Source organism: Octopus sinensis, linkage group LG19 (genome assembly GCF_006345805.1).
Source record: "Octopus sinensis linkage group LG19, ASM634580v1, whole genome shotgun sequence".
NCBI lineage: Eukaryota > Metazoa > Mollusca > Cephalopoda > Octopoda > Octopodidae > Octopus > Octopus sinensis.
The window spans coordinates 48461509-48477473 of NC_043015.1; the positions used below are offsets into that span (position 1 = coordinate 48461509).

The 15965-nt window shown below is 36.5% G+C and overlaps 1 protein-coding gene across 2 annotated transcripts in view; it reads right to left on the bottom strand.

The window, feature by feature from the left end:
• Positions 1–15385, bottom strand: part of LOC115222198 (ankyrin-2) — a 36276-nt gene extending 20891 nt beyond the window's left edge. The window contains exon 1 of one of the 2 annotated variants that reach the window (XM_029792348.2): positions 14584–15385. In XM_029792348.2, coding sequence (XP_029648208.1) covers positions 14584–15204 — 621 coding nt within the window. In that variant the 5' untranslated portion in view covers positions 15205–15385. Of the gene's footprint in view, positions 1–8417; positions 9046–14583 lie in introns of those variants that run through there. The other variant, XM_029792349.2, reaches the window with a different exon arrangement.
• Between the last annotated feature and the right edge of the window lie 580 nt (positions 15386–15965).

The window sequence follows — 15965 nt, forward strand, 5'->3', positions numbered from 1 at the left end:
AAGAAATTTAGGAGGTAGATATAACCAGTGTTGTTTACAGTTCTCATCGTCATCTTTGCTTAACGTCCACTTTCTATGGTGGGATGGGTTGCACAGTTTGACAGGGAGCTGTCCAGATTCCAACTCTCTGTTGTGGCATAGTTTCTATGGCTGGAGTGTGCTGGGTGTTTTATATGTTCTACTGGTTCCATGGATGCATTTTAAGTGGCACCAGCACCTGAAAGGACAAGCCTGTATAAGTGGAAGACAGTGATTTTTCTTAGCTTGTTATGTTTTATCAAGTGCAGCAAATTACCACATCTGGTCCCTTGTGATTTCCTCAGTGAAGAATTATACTTTTTTAGGTTACAATACAGAAGTGGTTTTCTTGAGAACATTTCAAAAATGAGAGAACAACTCAAAACAAATCAAAATCGAAATCAACATCAATGGAATTTGTAGTTATGATACCAGTGCTGATGGCATGTAAGAGAACCATCTGAACGTGGCCGTAGCCAGCGCCGCATCACCTGGCCTCTGTGCCGGTGGCACGTAACAAACACCATCTGATCGTGGCTGTTGCCAGCCTCGCCTGGCCTCCGTGCCGGTGGCATGTAAAAAGCACCATCCGAGCGCGGCCGTTCGCCAGCCTCGTCTGGCACCTGTGTCGGTGCCACGTAAAAAGCACCCACTACACTCACGGAGTGGTTGGCGTTAGGAAGGGCATCTAGCTGTAGAAACACTGCCAGATCAGACTGGGCCTGGTGCAGCCTTCTGGCTTCCCAGACCCCAGTTGAACCGTCCAACCCATGTTAGCATGGAAATCGGATGTTAAACGATGATGATGATGATGATTTATATTCTGATGACCATACTTCCATAGCAAATCTGTCAAAGAGCTGAAGAAATAATTCAAATTCTGTTGTGTCTGGGGAGAGTCATTTTCTTTTTGTGCCTTATAATGTAACACATTCACTGATAAAATTTCCACTTATTTCTTATTTTTATTTACCGAAAATTTTTGTTGCGTCTTGCAACCTTTTCAATAGTCTTGTGGAAATTTTACCGGTGAATGTGTTACATTATAGGGTACAAAAAGAAAATGACTCTCCCCAGACACAACAAAATATGCTTCAACACATGAACTCATATAAAGAATCTTGCAAACCAAATCCAAAAACGAAAAATAATTCAAAACAATGAAGAATTGTCTGGAGCACCTAGAACAAAAAGCCAATTCCTATGAGAAAATACATAATCCTATTGGAAAGTGGCCTTGATTATAGGTAGAAACTTAATATTATGAATTCAGTGCAAGCTTTGAGTACACAATTAGGAAGATTTCTGGCAGGCTGACAGAGAGGCAGAACTTCAAATAAAGCAGGATATACCAGAGTCGTTATCAGTAAACGATGGTTTCTTTATTATTTATGTGATGTGACTAACGATAGAGAAGATTTTACATAAAACATTAGTTTACTGCAGTTGGAAAGCAGTGGAAGAAGGCGAAGAAGCTGTTAACTCCATTGACAACAAACAGTTTATGTGTAGGTAGCTGTATGATGTTGCATGGTAGTGAGACATCATGGCTAGTCAAAGATCAACAGCAGCTGGAGAGAGGAAGAGTCAGGAGGGAGAGAGGGAGAGAGAGAGAGAAATGAGGTGAGCATGAACTGTTGGGGATGTGCTATTAATTAGCACGATTGATGGAATATGAGTGAACTGAGACAAAAGTTGTATATTTCTGGCATTGGCCCATATATACATACAGCAGATGTTATTGCACTAATGGGACATGTGATGTGTACTTGACAACAAAAAGGTGTCAAGGAAAGTAGCTTCATAATAAAAAAGTCATAGGAAATATGAATAAAAAGTAGGTGTAGGAGTGGCTGTGTGGTAAATAGCTTGCTTATGAACCACATAATTCCGGGCAAGTGTCTTCTACTATAGCTTCGGGCTGACCAAAGCCTTGTGAGCGGAATTGGTAGACGGAAACTGAAAGAAGTACCTTACAACTCCACTTTGTTTTATATATATAAACATAAAAGACTTTTTCTATTCCTGAGCGTTATACTAATACATCTGTTTGTTTTATACACCACCTGTCTTCGTCTTTTGTTTTTTTCGTAAACTCTCCCTATATATATATACATATATATATATATATATATATTATATATATATATATACATATATATATATATATATATATATATACATATATATATATATATATATATATATATATATATATACATATATACGATGGGCTTCTTTCAGTTTCCATCTACCAAATCCACTCACAAGGCTTTGGTCGGCCCGAGGCTATAGTAGAAGACACTTGCCCAAGGTGCCATGCAGTGGGAATGAACCCGGAACCATGTTGTTGGTAAGCAAGCTGAAAATTCATAACACAAGAAATAATCAATGAAAACACCACAGAACCAAATAACTTCCTGTCATCATCATCATCACCATTGTTATGATCATTATCATCATCATCATCATTAACATCTGTTTTCCTTCATGGGTTGGATGGTTGGCATCATGTAAATTACAAAAATTAATATCCTAAACAATGCATCACTGGTGATTATTCAACCTCTAACAACACTAATATTTGATTGGAACTTTTTCCAATGTCTGTCACTGAAGAGTTGAAGATACAATATCTCAACATGGCAAAGGCGGCGAGCTGGCAGAAACATTAGCACGTCAGGCGAAATGCTTAGCGGTATTTCGTCTGCCATTACATTGTGAGTTCAAATTCCGCTGAGGTCGACTTTACCTTTCATCCTTTCGGGGTTGATAAATTAAGTACCAGTTACGCACTGGGGTCGATGTAATCGACTTAATACCTATGTCTGTCCTTGTTTGTCCCCTCTATGTTTAGCCCCTTGTGGATAATAAAGAAATAGATACGATATCTCAACATTTAAGGAAGTGAGCTAGCAGAATCATTAGGACACTGGACATAATACTTAGCAGCATTCCATCTGGAGCTCAAATTCCACTGAAGACAACCTTACCTGTCATCCTTTCAGAGTTGATAAAATAAGTACCAGTTGGCGCCGATGTAATTGACTTAACTCCTCCCCACAAATTGCTGGCTTTTTGCCAAAATTTGAAACCAGTATCTCAAAATTTATATTTTAGTATGATCAGTAAGAACATGTCTGTTATTAACTACCACTGCTGATTAAAAACTGTCTTTACACCAATTTTCAAGTCTTAGGAGATGATGGTCTTACTTCTGGAAAGCCATAAGATCAACAACATCTCTTCTGCAGTTCAGAGTGGAGAAAAGTAGTTGATGGTCTATGCTCCACATGAAGTGAAGAGTTTAATTAAGTAAGCTTAACCATCTTTTCTTTTAACTCTTTAGCATTTAACCCAGCCATATGCAACCCCAAATATTCTACCTGCTTCATAATAATGAACTTATTGTATACAGTGCTCAGGTATGAAAGTTACCTTTTTGAGTCATGCCAACTCCTAAAGACTGGTTTCTGTGATGTATAAATTCCCCAACTGGACGGGATGCTGGTTTTACAAACAAGAATGATCCTAAATTTAATGGTCTCATACATAAAATAGATTATGATAACAGAGACATCTTGACTCACATTTATTGTACGAGGGGGTGCTGAAAAGATCCTGGCTTTAAAGGTATTGCAAAAGGCCTGGTTGGAGCTCCAACCTTCCGAGTTCTTTTACAGGGCTTAGGAAAACTGAAGGCTTCAAGGGTAGTAGAAGATGGAAAAGCTGTTAACTCCATTGACAACAAACAGTTTGTGTAGGTAGCTTGTATGATGTTGCATGGTAGTGAGACAACAGTGAAAGTTCAACAGCAGCTGGAGAGAGGAAGAGGAGAGAGAGAGAGAGAGAGAGAGAGAGAGAGAAGAGAGAGAGAGAGAGAGAGAGAGAGAGAGAGAGAGAGAGAGAGAGAGAGAGAGAGAGAGAAAGGTTATCGTGAAAGGCCTGGTTGGAGTTCTTTTATAGGGCTTAGAAAAACTGAAGGGTTGCTGTGATAAGTGTGTGAATCTGAGAGGGAAATATGTTGAATAAAATCATAATTAACTGATCCTCCTGTATTTTCTTTTACCCAAATCTAGGAACTTTTCAGCATTCCCTATCATCATCATCATCATCATTTAATATCTGCTTTATGGGTTGGACGGTTCAACTGGGGTCTGGGAAGCCAGAAGGCTGCACCAGGCCCAGTCTGATCTGGCAGTGTTTCTACAGCTGGATGCCCTTCCTAACGCCAACCACTCCGTGAGTGTAATGGGTGCTTTTTACGTGCCACCGGCACAGGTGCCAGACGAGGCTGGCAAACAGCCACGATCAGATGGTGCTTTTTACGTGCCACTGGCACGGAGACCAGACGAAGCTGGCAACAGCCACGATCGGATGGTGCCTTTTTACGTGCCACCGGCACGGAGGCCAGTCAGGGCGGCGCTGGCTACGGCCACGTTCGGATGGTTTTCTTACATGCCGCCGGCACTGCTAACACAGCTACAAATTCCATTGATGTTGATTGATTTTGATTGTACATCATAATTCTGTTCAAACATCACAAATTTAGTGCTATTTCTTTCATGTAGAAAAGATCTCAATTTAACTCCTTCTTGGTAAAAAGCAATCCTTAGTTTCTTTGGTTATTGTATAAAAAATCTCAAAACAATACTTCTTCTGAGAGATTTTTCCCCCTTAATAGCATTGAAATTCCTAATTCTTAAAAAGAATTTGGATGGATCATAAGATTGTTTAGTTTATCACAGAAAATGGTTGGCACATTTCTTACAGATAAAGAAAGCCCTCGATGAAATGTTTCACTTTTCTCATTCCTCAAAAAGTTGTTCCAACTTTCAGAAATATTGATATAAAAAAATTTTTTGTTCTATTCCACCCACATTTTATAGATAACACAGATGTGTCAGACATTGCTCCAGTTGCAACATTATCACAAGAATTCCATGTAAAATGGGAAAATGGTGCAGGTACGGCCATGTGGTTAAGAAATTTACTTCCCAAACACATGGTTCTGGGTTCAGTCTCACTGCATGGTACTTAGGATTAGTGTCTTCTAACTATAGCCCCAGATCAACCAAAGCCATGTGAGTGAATTTGGTAGACAGAAACTTTAAAAAGCCCATCATATAAATCATATCTATGTGTATGTGTTTATCACCTACCACTGTTAGAAACCGGTGTTGGTTTTTTTTTTATGTCCCTGTAAATTTACAGTTTGGCAAAAAAAAAGAAAGAAAAAAAGGAGACTGATAGAATACCAGACTTAAAAAAGAAAATAAGTACAAGGATTTATTTGTTCAACTACACTCTTCGAGGTGGTGCCCCAGCATGGCCACATTTCAATGACTGAGACATGTAAAAAAGGATAACAGATAATACCAATCATGATACTTAATGTTTGAAAGAATTATATTCAATCTTTTTAAGATAACTTCATCCAGCCAGCCATTTTCTTTAACCCTTTAGCATATAAACCAATCATATCTAGCCCAAATATTTCACCTGTTTTATGTTCAAACCAACAAGATCTAGCCTCTTACACCTACCCTACAATGTTAATTTAGAATTAAAATAATCACATCATTGAAATCTCAAAGCTAAGATATTAACATTTAACAGAGTAATCTCGATGCTAAATGGTTAAAGGTGTCGTTCCAAGCTTGACCATGCACCACAAGGTCCGGTCAATGTTGTTTTGTGGTGGCTTGAGTGTCTCAATGACCCAGATAGCTCTGGCCATGCAGTGCACAAGCTCTTTGTAGGGCCCTTCATGTTGGACAGGTTAAAGGCCAGTCTAACATGGATCACCTTTTCACAGGGATAAAAATGGGTTTACAGGAGCATTGGTGGCAATTCAGAACCAACAAGACCAGGGAGATGATGGTCTTTGGAAAGCCATAAGATCAACAACATCTCTTCTGCAGTTCAGAGTTGTGAAGAGTGGAGAAAAGTTAGTTGATGGTCTATGCTCCACATGAAGTGACGAGTTTAAGTAAGTAAGCTTAACCATCATATCTTTTAACTCTTTAGCATTTAACCCGGCCATATGCAACCTAAATATTCTACCTGCTTCATAATAATGAACTTATTGTATACAGTGCTCAGGTGTAAAAGCTTTTGAGTCATGCCAACTCATAAAGGCTGGTTTCTGTGATGTATAAATTCCCTGGATCTTTTCCTTTTGAACAGCAGTTTTCAACACAATTTCTAGTTAACTAAACACTTTTAAACTTCGTATACTGGTAGAATGTGTTAAAGTAAAACATTTTTTTCTCTTGGCTTTCTTGAGAAAATTGTAATTTGTAAGTTTAACGTAGTTTAATTTTTCGAATTTTAACCAATCCTATGCTCTCTTTTGAGCTAAAATCATTTGTTGCGTCTAAAACTGATACAGCATCCTGTCACTGTTATGTTTACGTTCGGAAAGCATGTGTATAAAATTATAGAATTAGTTTCTTTGTTAATTATTTTCCATTGCTTTCGTTTTAGCCTTTCATTGTTTTTCTGAAGCAATGGAAAATAGTTTAAACAATACACGTGTATCTCAAAACAAAAACAAAACAAATAATTTTAGACACACGCGTAACAATTAAATTAATTTAACAATTAAGAAAAAAGAACCGAAAGGCTAAAATTTAGGGTTAGGGTTAGGGTTAGTGTAAGGTTAGGGTTGGGGTCAGTGACAGGGTGTTGTCTCAGTTTTAGACGCAGCAAATGATTTTAGCTAAATAGAGGCCATTGATTGGTTAAAATTCGAAAAATTAAACTACGTTAAACTTATAAATTACAATTTTCTCAAGAAAGCCAAGAGAAAAAAATGTTTTATTTTGACACATTCTACCAGTATACAAAGTTTAAAAGTGTTTAGTTAATTAGAAATTGTGTTGAAAATTGCCATTCAAAAGGAAAAGATCCAATTCCCCATCTGGACGGGACGCTGGTCTGTCGCAGGATTACTCACTTTTGCCAGCTGAGTGGACTGGAGCAACGTGAAATGAAGTGTTTTTCTCAAGAACACAACACATTGGTTGGTCCAGGAATCAAAACCACAGTCTTATGATGTTTGTTCCTTGTCGAGCCACGCCTGGCTCATAAGGGCCGGTTTCCTGGTTTCTTTGGCGTATAGGTTCCCCACCTGGACAGGGTGCCAGTCCATCACAGGTGAGCTGCAAGATGCAGGAGGAAAGAGTGAGAGAAAGTTGTGGCGAAAGAGTCAGCAGAAGTTTCGTCGTTACCTTCTGCTGGAGCCATGTAGAGCTTAGGTGTTTCGCTCATAAACACACACATCGCCGGTCTGAGATTCGAACCTGCGATCCCTCGACCGCGAGTCCACTGCTCTAACCACTAGGCCATGTCCCTACATACATACATAGGATCACTCCATCGGTTGCGATGACGAGGGTCCCAGCTGATATGATCAACGGAACTGCTTGCTCGTGAAATTAACGTGCAAGTGGCTGAGCACTCCACAGACAGGTGTACCCTTAACGTAATTCTCGGGGAGATTCAGCATGACACAGAGTGTGACAAGGTTGACCCTTTAAAATACAGGTACTACTCATTTTTGCCAGCTGAGTGGACTGGAGCAACGTGAAATAAAGTGTCTTGCTCAAGGACACAACGACCCTAACCACTAAGCCACGCACCTTCACTTACATACATACATACGTATATATTAACAATATCAATAATAAGGATTACTACGAAGTTGCATAGCATTACCTTTAATTCTATAATTTATATACCGATGTTGGTGTGTTTATGTCCCCGTAACTTAGCGGTTCAGCAAACGAGACCGATAGGGTAAGTATTAGGCTAACAAAGGATAAGTCCTTGGGTCGACATGTTCATTTATTCTTTTACCTGTTTCAATAATTTGACTGCAGCCATGCCGGAGTACCACCTTGAGAGGTTTTTTGGTCGAACAAATTGACCCAAGGACTTATGCTAAGTTACGAGGACGTAAACACAGCAACATCGGTTGGTGGTGGTGAGACAAACACAAATATAGACATATGCATACATGTGTGTGTATGTGTGTGTGTATATATATATGCATATATTTGTTTGAGAGAGAGAGAGAGATACACACACATATGTATGTATATACACACTAGCATTCATACATACATACATACATACATACATATATTATTGCAAGCAATTCCTTCGTCGAATTAATTTCGTAATTATATGCGTGAGAGACACGAAACAATAGAATGACATATTTTAGGGATAATCCTGAAGAATATCCATATATCTGGACACCGATATAAAAAGATTATATGAAAGAATTATAACTGATTTGAGAATTCTTCCAAAGTCAGTTGTAATATATGGATCTTACATTTGGTTTGAATTCTAGAAAATTTTTAAAGAAATAGAGTAAGCTTACGTACATGCAAAGCCGTAGAATTATTTCTATATTCTCTCATATTGATGTCAGCTCCAGCTTCAATTAAATAATTAACCAAAGTGGTTGAATATTCTAGACAGGCCAGCATAAGTGGAGTAACACCTCTCGTTGTTTGGCGATTTAATTCAGCTCCTCGACTAACAATTAACTTCATGTCTTCGATACATGCAGCCTGCACAGCACAATGAAGAGGCGTGTTCCCTTTGTGATCAGAATCTTTCGCTAAACTAGGTTCCTTTTCCAGTAAATATTCGGTAATTTCCCGTCTTCCTGCCATGATGCTGTACATTATTGGTGTTTGACCCCAGCGGTCACTGGCATCCGCCGATCCGCCGTAATCCAGTAAAACTTTCAAACACTCCAACCGACCTTTTTCCGATGCAATGTGAATCATTGATTTAGCTGGAATACCGTTCAAATCATAACAATAAGTGTCAGCCTCGGCTCCCATTTTTAAAATTTCCCGCAGCGCTACCGGATCGTCGTCTTCTATGGCAAGGAGCATGGCCACATCTTGGTCTGTTACATCCATTTGGCTTGCTTTTAATAATTGACAATCAGACCAAAAAAAAAAAACAACAACAAACAAGGGTGTTATGTAATTTTTATGAACTTACTTTGCTTTACTTTTAAATTTCAAAACCAGAAAAGTTTAGTTAAGTGAAATCGATCGATAATTATGTTCATAAAATTCTAAATTATAACTTCAAAATGTCTACATCTGTATACGTAATTGTTTTGTTGGTGTATCTTAGCAGAATATACTAACGTGAGAGTCTCTTCTTGCTAATAACACAAGCTGAAAAGAGTACAATTATTAAAATAGTCTGTTGAAACTCTATCGCTTTTACTTCAAGGAGAGGAGTTTGCCTGTTGTCCTCTTCTTTAACAAGATCAGTCTGCTAGTATCAGACACTTCTACATAGAATCCTTCTCGCTGTTATCTTAACTACATTCTTGTGCTATTTACCAATTGGCCTTCACTTTTGCAATCTGTGCAAGATATAACTTGGGCAAAATGCCAAATACTTTACAGTGACAATAAACACATATTTATATTTACAGATACGTATATATATATATATATATATAATTTAGAGGAAACAATTGTTTTAGCACACAGGTTTCACTTTGGGAATTTTATTCCTATCACCATTATATACACACACAAACAGGATTGTTTAACTTTCCCGAGAAACTAAATTTTAAAACATATTCGAATTAAAATAAATTTAAATCACAATCACTTTCAATGATTCCGTATGTGCGTGTGTATATATATATATATATATATATATACACAACTATGAGAGAGATCCACTATGTAGACGCTCTTATGCTAGATATAGATCCGAAAATGGACTCAACCACTAAGAATTGTTCTCAATTATATATATATATATGAATGCATGTGTGTATAGATATATACACGCATGTATGCATATAATATGTACGCATACATATATGTATGCATATATTTGCATGTATGTATTTAAGTGTATTCGTTGACTGGGCAACAATTCTCTTTAATGGAAGTATATTAATGATATTCATTTATGTTACAAAGAAATGCCTTTATTATTATATAATGTAGCTATATGTTTATTGATACTATATCAACAGAAACAAAAGACACCCCTGTTTACAATGGAAAACAGAACAGAAAATCACGACATCCATGATTTTCCAAACAGCAACTGTAACAGAAATTATGGCTGCAATCAATTGGATTACTTTGGGCGACTGAAATATTTGTACAGCGTCTCAGATCTTTTTTTATAGTATTCTGATTTGAGATATTCTTGTACAAGAGGGTCACCAACTATTCAGATTTGAAATATTTTCACATCCTGAAGAGGAATTTTAACTTTTAGTATGCAAGGTGATATTTTAGTCGCAAATGCTCCGGCATCATCGACTATGCGGTTTGATATCTTTAGCTATTTGAATTGGGATGACATAAGACAGCTATTGGCCAACTGCAGCTCGTGGGACTCTCTGAAAGGCATGTCGAACGAAAAATTAGCTTCGACTCTTTTCTTTCAGTGGTGCGGCCCGCTTGATAATGATGTATGTCTCGTGCAGCTCGCTTCTCGAAGAAGGTTGCCAATGCCTGATATAAGGTTAACGACAGTGTTCTGTAACTGGTCAATAAAACCAGTTGTCGTGCCCCTGTTGCGTGATGGGATCATATACAAACAACTTTTCTAGATATTTCTCGTTACTAATTTGCACAAAAGCTCTGCAGATTTTTCTTCTTTTTCTTTTTTGCCATCGCCATAGGCATTCCAAGTTCTCATGTCTGTGCAATCCATTCTAACACCTTCCCGTTACTTTGAGTTTGAAGTCGCTTCATTTGTCCAATTCTCCGAGAAAGACTTTAACCAGAAAACGTCACCAGTTCCTGAGACACAGAACCTCCTTTGCTCAAGATTGACAGATTTATTTTAATTTCAGTTGAATTTGAAATAAGAAATATTTTCACTGACAGAGCTGCAAGCCCTGCATCAAACTCGAAGATTAGCTCTGTGTTTAATGGCTATTTTACTCTCATGTCCACCAACTCATCAATAAGTAGATTATTCAAATCATTTAGCAAGAATAGTTAGAAGAAGGCTTTGTTAATATCTAGGTTAAACAAAAAACAGCAAACTTAGTTTTCTCCTTAGAATTAACAAGGGTAACAAACTATGGGTGTGTTACAAAGAAAGCAAGATTTTAATGGTTTCATTCTACGGAGACCATGTCATCAATCCCTGGGTAGGGAGATCAAATGAAAGTACTGAAGAGATAGTTTACCATATTTTCCATCAACTTTGATACGTTGGGAAAGATGATGACAGGTTGATAAATATCAGGATGAGAGATATTATCTTTCTTGCGAAAAATATACACAGTTTAATGCTTTTTATTGCATCACTTTCCGGCACTGTACACCCACCAGTTAGTCTGTAGCTAAAAAAAAAAAAATGTATATCTTACCAAACAACAATTTCCTTAAAATAACTCAACTGTTTACTTTTAATACAATTCAACTTTTTATTTCATACGTCTGGTGTTTTTGTTTTCCCCAAACGATGCTGAATATTCTGGATGGGCACTAATCTATATATATAAAGCTGAAGTTGTCTGTGTATGGCAGGTTTGATAGCCTTCAACTAACACTATCTCCTCCAAGACCCTGCGGCGCAAGTTGACCAAAATTGAGAGTATGAAAGAAGAAGGCTTGCTTTTCATTTCGTAGAAGATAAAATTCAAATCGGACCATGTTAAGACCAAAAATTATTTACATCAAAAAGGTGCTTTTTTTTCTATGAAATCCCTATTTTTTACGATTTTTTGACTGCCGTGTCGCCATTTTTCGGTGTATTTCAACCAGAAAAATGTTCACTTAAAGAGAATAACAAGCTACACAATGCAAAATTTTTACTTTTCAAAAATTCCAATTCTAAATGGTCGAAACAAACCCGAGCAACGCCGGGCGATACTGCTAGTCTATATATATATATAAGGCTGAAGTTGTCTGTGTGTGGCAGGTTTGGTAGCCTTCAACTAACACCATCTCCTCCGAGACCCTGCGGCGCAAGTTGACCAAAATTGAGAGTATGATAGAAGAAGGCTTGCTCTTCCTTCCGTAGAAGAAAAAATTCAAATCGGACCATGTTAAGACCAAAAATTATTTACATCAGAAAGGTGCTTTTTTTCTATGAAAATCCCTATTTTTTACGATTTTTTTACTGCCGTGTCGCCATTTTTCGGTGTATTTCAACCAGAAAAATGTTCACTCAAAGAGAATAACAAGCTACATAATGCAAAATTTTTACTTTTCAAAAATTCCAATTCTAAAGGGTGGAAACTAACCCGAGCAACGCCGGGCGATACTGCTAGTTTGTAATAATGCCAAAGTGGAGTTACTGTAAATCCGAAGATGCACCATTAAATAGTGATGGAGCAGTGCCGTCCAGGGCACCTCGTTACAGACAAGCATGCAGCATGCAATTTAATCTCATTAATATTATGTTTATTATGATGCTTCATGAATTCTCTTATATTTACAGTGTTGGTTATAAATATAATTTTTGGTACAATCACAGGAAATTATATAACTTTAACGAGATATTTGTAGAATAAAACAGAGCACATTTCTGCTCTAGTCATTATCGTTATAATTAGCGATAACATCATCATCAACGACAACAATAACTTCAAGAAGAATAACAACAAAAACAGCCTGCATCCGTTTTAGAAATAGATGTACGACTTCATTGTTTTTATCTGGCGGTCTATTGCCTGGTCTTTGGTCTGTTTTCTAACACCCAACATTGTAAACAAACCCATCTGGCGGTCAGCTGTTGACCTGATTTCCAATGATGCGCTTACAAAAGGTTTCTTCTGTTGTCTTAGCTGGGATATGTAAATGAAAGTTTCCAGTATTTTGGCCTTTATCAGTCTGTCTATCTATCTATCTATCTATCTATCTATCTATCTATCTATCTATCTATCTATCTATCTATCTATCTATCTATCTATCTATCTATCTTTCTATCTATCTATTTATCTATCTATATATTTCTCTAGTTCTCTATCTATCTATCTGTCAATCTATCTATTTCTCTATCTATCTATCCATCTATTTCTCTATCTATCTATCTATTTCTCTATCTATCTATCAATTTCTCTATCTATCTATCTATCTATTTCTCTATCTATCTATCTATCTATCTATCTATCTATCTATCTATCTATCTATCTATCTATCTACCTATCTATCTATCTATTTGTCTGTATTAATGTTTGTTTTTATGTTGAGTTATAATAAAAACAATTTTACGTTAAACGAAAGGATTACTCAATACTTTTTGAAGAGACCATATCCATTATTCTTTACCAAGAATAGTGTTGACAGTGCTATGAAGCCCAATGAAGGCTAAGCAAGCCGAAGCTTCGAAGTCACTATCAACATTCTTGCTAAAGACTAATCTCTGTGTGTGTGTGTGTGTGTGTCTGATTGTCAGAGACGAGAAAAGTATTTAGGTTTTTATTTTGTAAAATGCTCACAGTAGAAGCATCATTGTGGAATGTCTTTGCGCATTATAATATTAAATGATTTCAAATGAATAAATATGATAATGGACCTCTTTTTCTGAAATCACTTTCATAAATAGAAATTTTAAAATTTTACTCTTGCACAAACACACACAGACATGTGAACTTTTTCCCATTTTTTCCCTAAAACCTTTGTGAAACTCGAGAAGGGAAGGTTTTCATAAAATGTACAGAAGACTCAACAGGTGATCAAATGGGTAGACATCTAGAATGACATCTGAGCGAGAATACATGAATAATATCCAGAGAGCCAGGGTCATTTTAGAAGAGGGATATACCATCAGTTCAATTTTGTGTTTGTGTGTGTGTACATACATAGATCGTACAAGCATGCATGTGTGTCTATGTATGTATATATATATATAATTGTTGTATTTAGGAATGGTCATTTTGCCAGTTTAGCCAAAAATCTTGCAAAACAAATATATAAACGTGTATATATATATATAATATATATATATATATATATATATATATATATATATAATGTGTGTGTGTGTGTGTATGTATGTATGTATGTATATATATGGGGAAGGAATCTGATATAAAGAGAAAGCTAGAAAATACTGAGAAGAGAAGAAAATTGTTTCAACTTTGTCCAATATGAAAGATAGTTTAGTTTATTTTCGTGCTTTTGAAATAAGTTTTGAGTGCGATGAAGAAATAATGTGTCTTTACCTATAAATTGTTTATAATAGCAACAGCGATATATAAAAAACAATGTTAGCTTTGATATTTTTTTATGAATAATTATTTAAAATTATGTAAAGGATAAAAAAGATCCATTTGTAGTAAATTCGTCGTCTTCAGTTTGACTATAATGATACCAATAATAATAATAATAATAATAATAATAATAGTAATAGTAATAGTAATAATAATAATAATAGTAATAATAATAATAATAATAATAATAATAATAATAATAATAAAAAGCAATTATTTTGGCATGAATGTCATTTAATTTTGACATGAATTTCACTTATCTCAGATCGCTTGAAGTGTGATTGGGTAAATGAAAGGTGGGTAAAATTGCAACTAACCTGCAGGGGGGTACGTTTTCCACGTGGTTCGTACAGATTAATTTCAGCACCCATTGCAATCAACAAGTTGACAACACTTTTACGTATGTCGGTAGATTCGATGTCCCTGGAGATGATGACGCTCATCAGAGGTGTAAAACCGTATTGGTTGATCGCATTCACGCGTGCATTGTATTGAAACAATATATCCATAAAGTCCAGCATACCGTTGAGGGCAGCGAAATGCAGACAAGTGTCTCCATACTTATCGGAATCATTTATTAATTCTGGCCGATAATCCAACATGATTTTGGCCACTTCTGTCCGTCCAGCTAAAATACAAAACATTAGCGGAGTTTGACCCCAATTGTCCCGTGCGGACAAATTGGTGTTTCTGTCTAGCAAGATATTAACTAATTCTTTTTTACCTTTTTCACAGCAAACATGCAAAAGTGATTTGGTGCTAATGTTTGCTTCGTCAATGAAGAACGAATCCACATCGCAACCCCTGTCTAATAATTCTACAAATCGCTCGATATTCCCCTCATCGACAGCTTTATATAATTCCCACTCCATGTTTTCCAAAATTGGATCGTTGCTCCTTTGTTCGTCTTCCGAATCTGCAGCAAATTCTTCTTCCATGATTTAATCTTATTTGAAGAGAAGGATTTAATGCAAAGAAACCATGAGCAAAACTTACAAGAATTGTTTATATATATACAAAATATTATTACTTTCTGCTAAACTAAAAACCATCAGCTGCTCCTTCTGCCCGAGACTACCTTCTACTAAGGAAACGGCACTAAGTCTTCAGTTTCATTCTGTCTTTTTCTTTTCTCTTATGGTGGTGGCGGGGTGTGCGGCTGCGGCGGCTTCAGTGGGGGTGGCAGCGATGGCGGGGAAATGATGAGAGAGAACACAAAAAAAAAAAAACGGCGACTATCGTCGAGTGACTGCTGTTAGGAAGAGATGCACAATGTGCTGTGAGATTTTAAGAATCTGAGATCAAACCAACACAGACAACGTTATGTATATTTTCTGAGGAATATTAGTCGGTATTTTTACTCGTATTCTGGAAGCATTTCAACAAATGCCTGTTTTTAGAAATAAGTTTTTTTTTCACAATTTCGCGCCGCGAATATTTTGGAGATTCTGTTCTCCATCATATGAAATATTTCACGTATTAATAGGTCTTACAGCAGACTAAAACTCAGATTAATTCCTTTGTTAAGGCATTTCTGCTGAAATTCACTGTATTTGTTCCTCCAAATTTTGAAAACAGTCAAGAATTTAATTAAATAACTTTGCCCATTAATAAGAAGGTGATTAACATAAAAATTTGATGTAAGTTTTTGATATAAATCGTTTCAAAGCAGTAAAATTTGTATCATAAAACGAAAGAC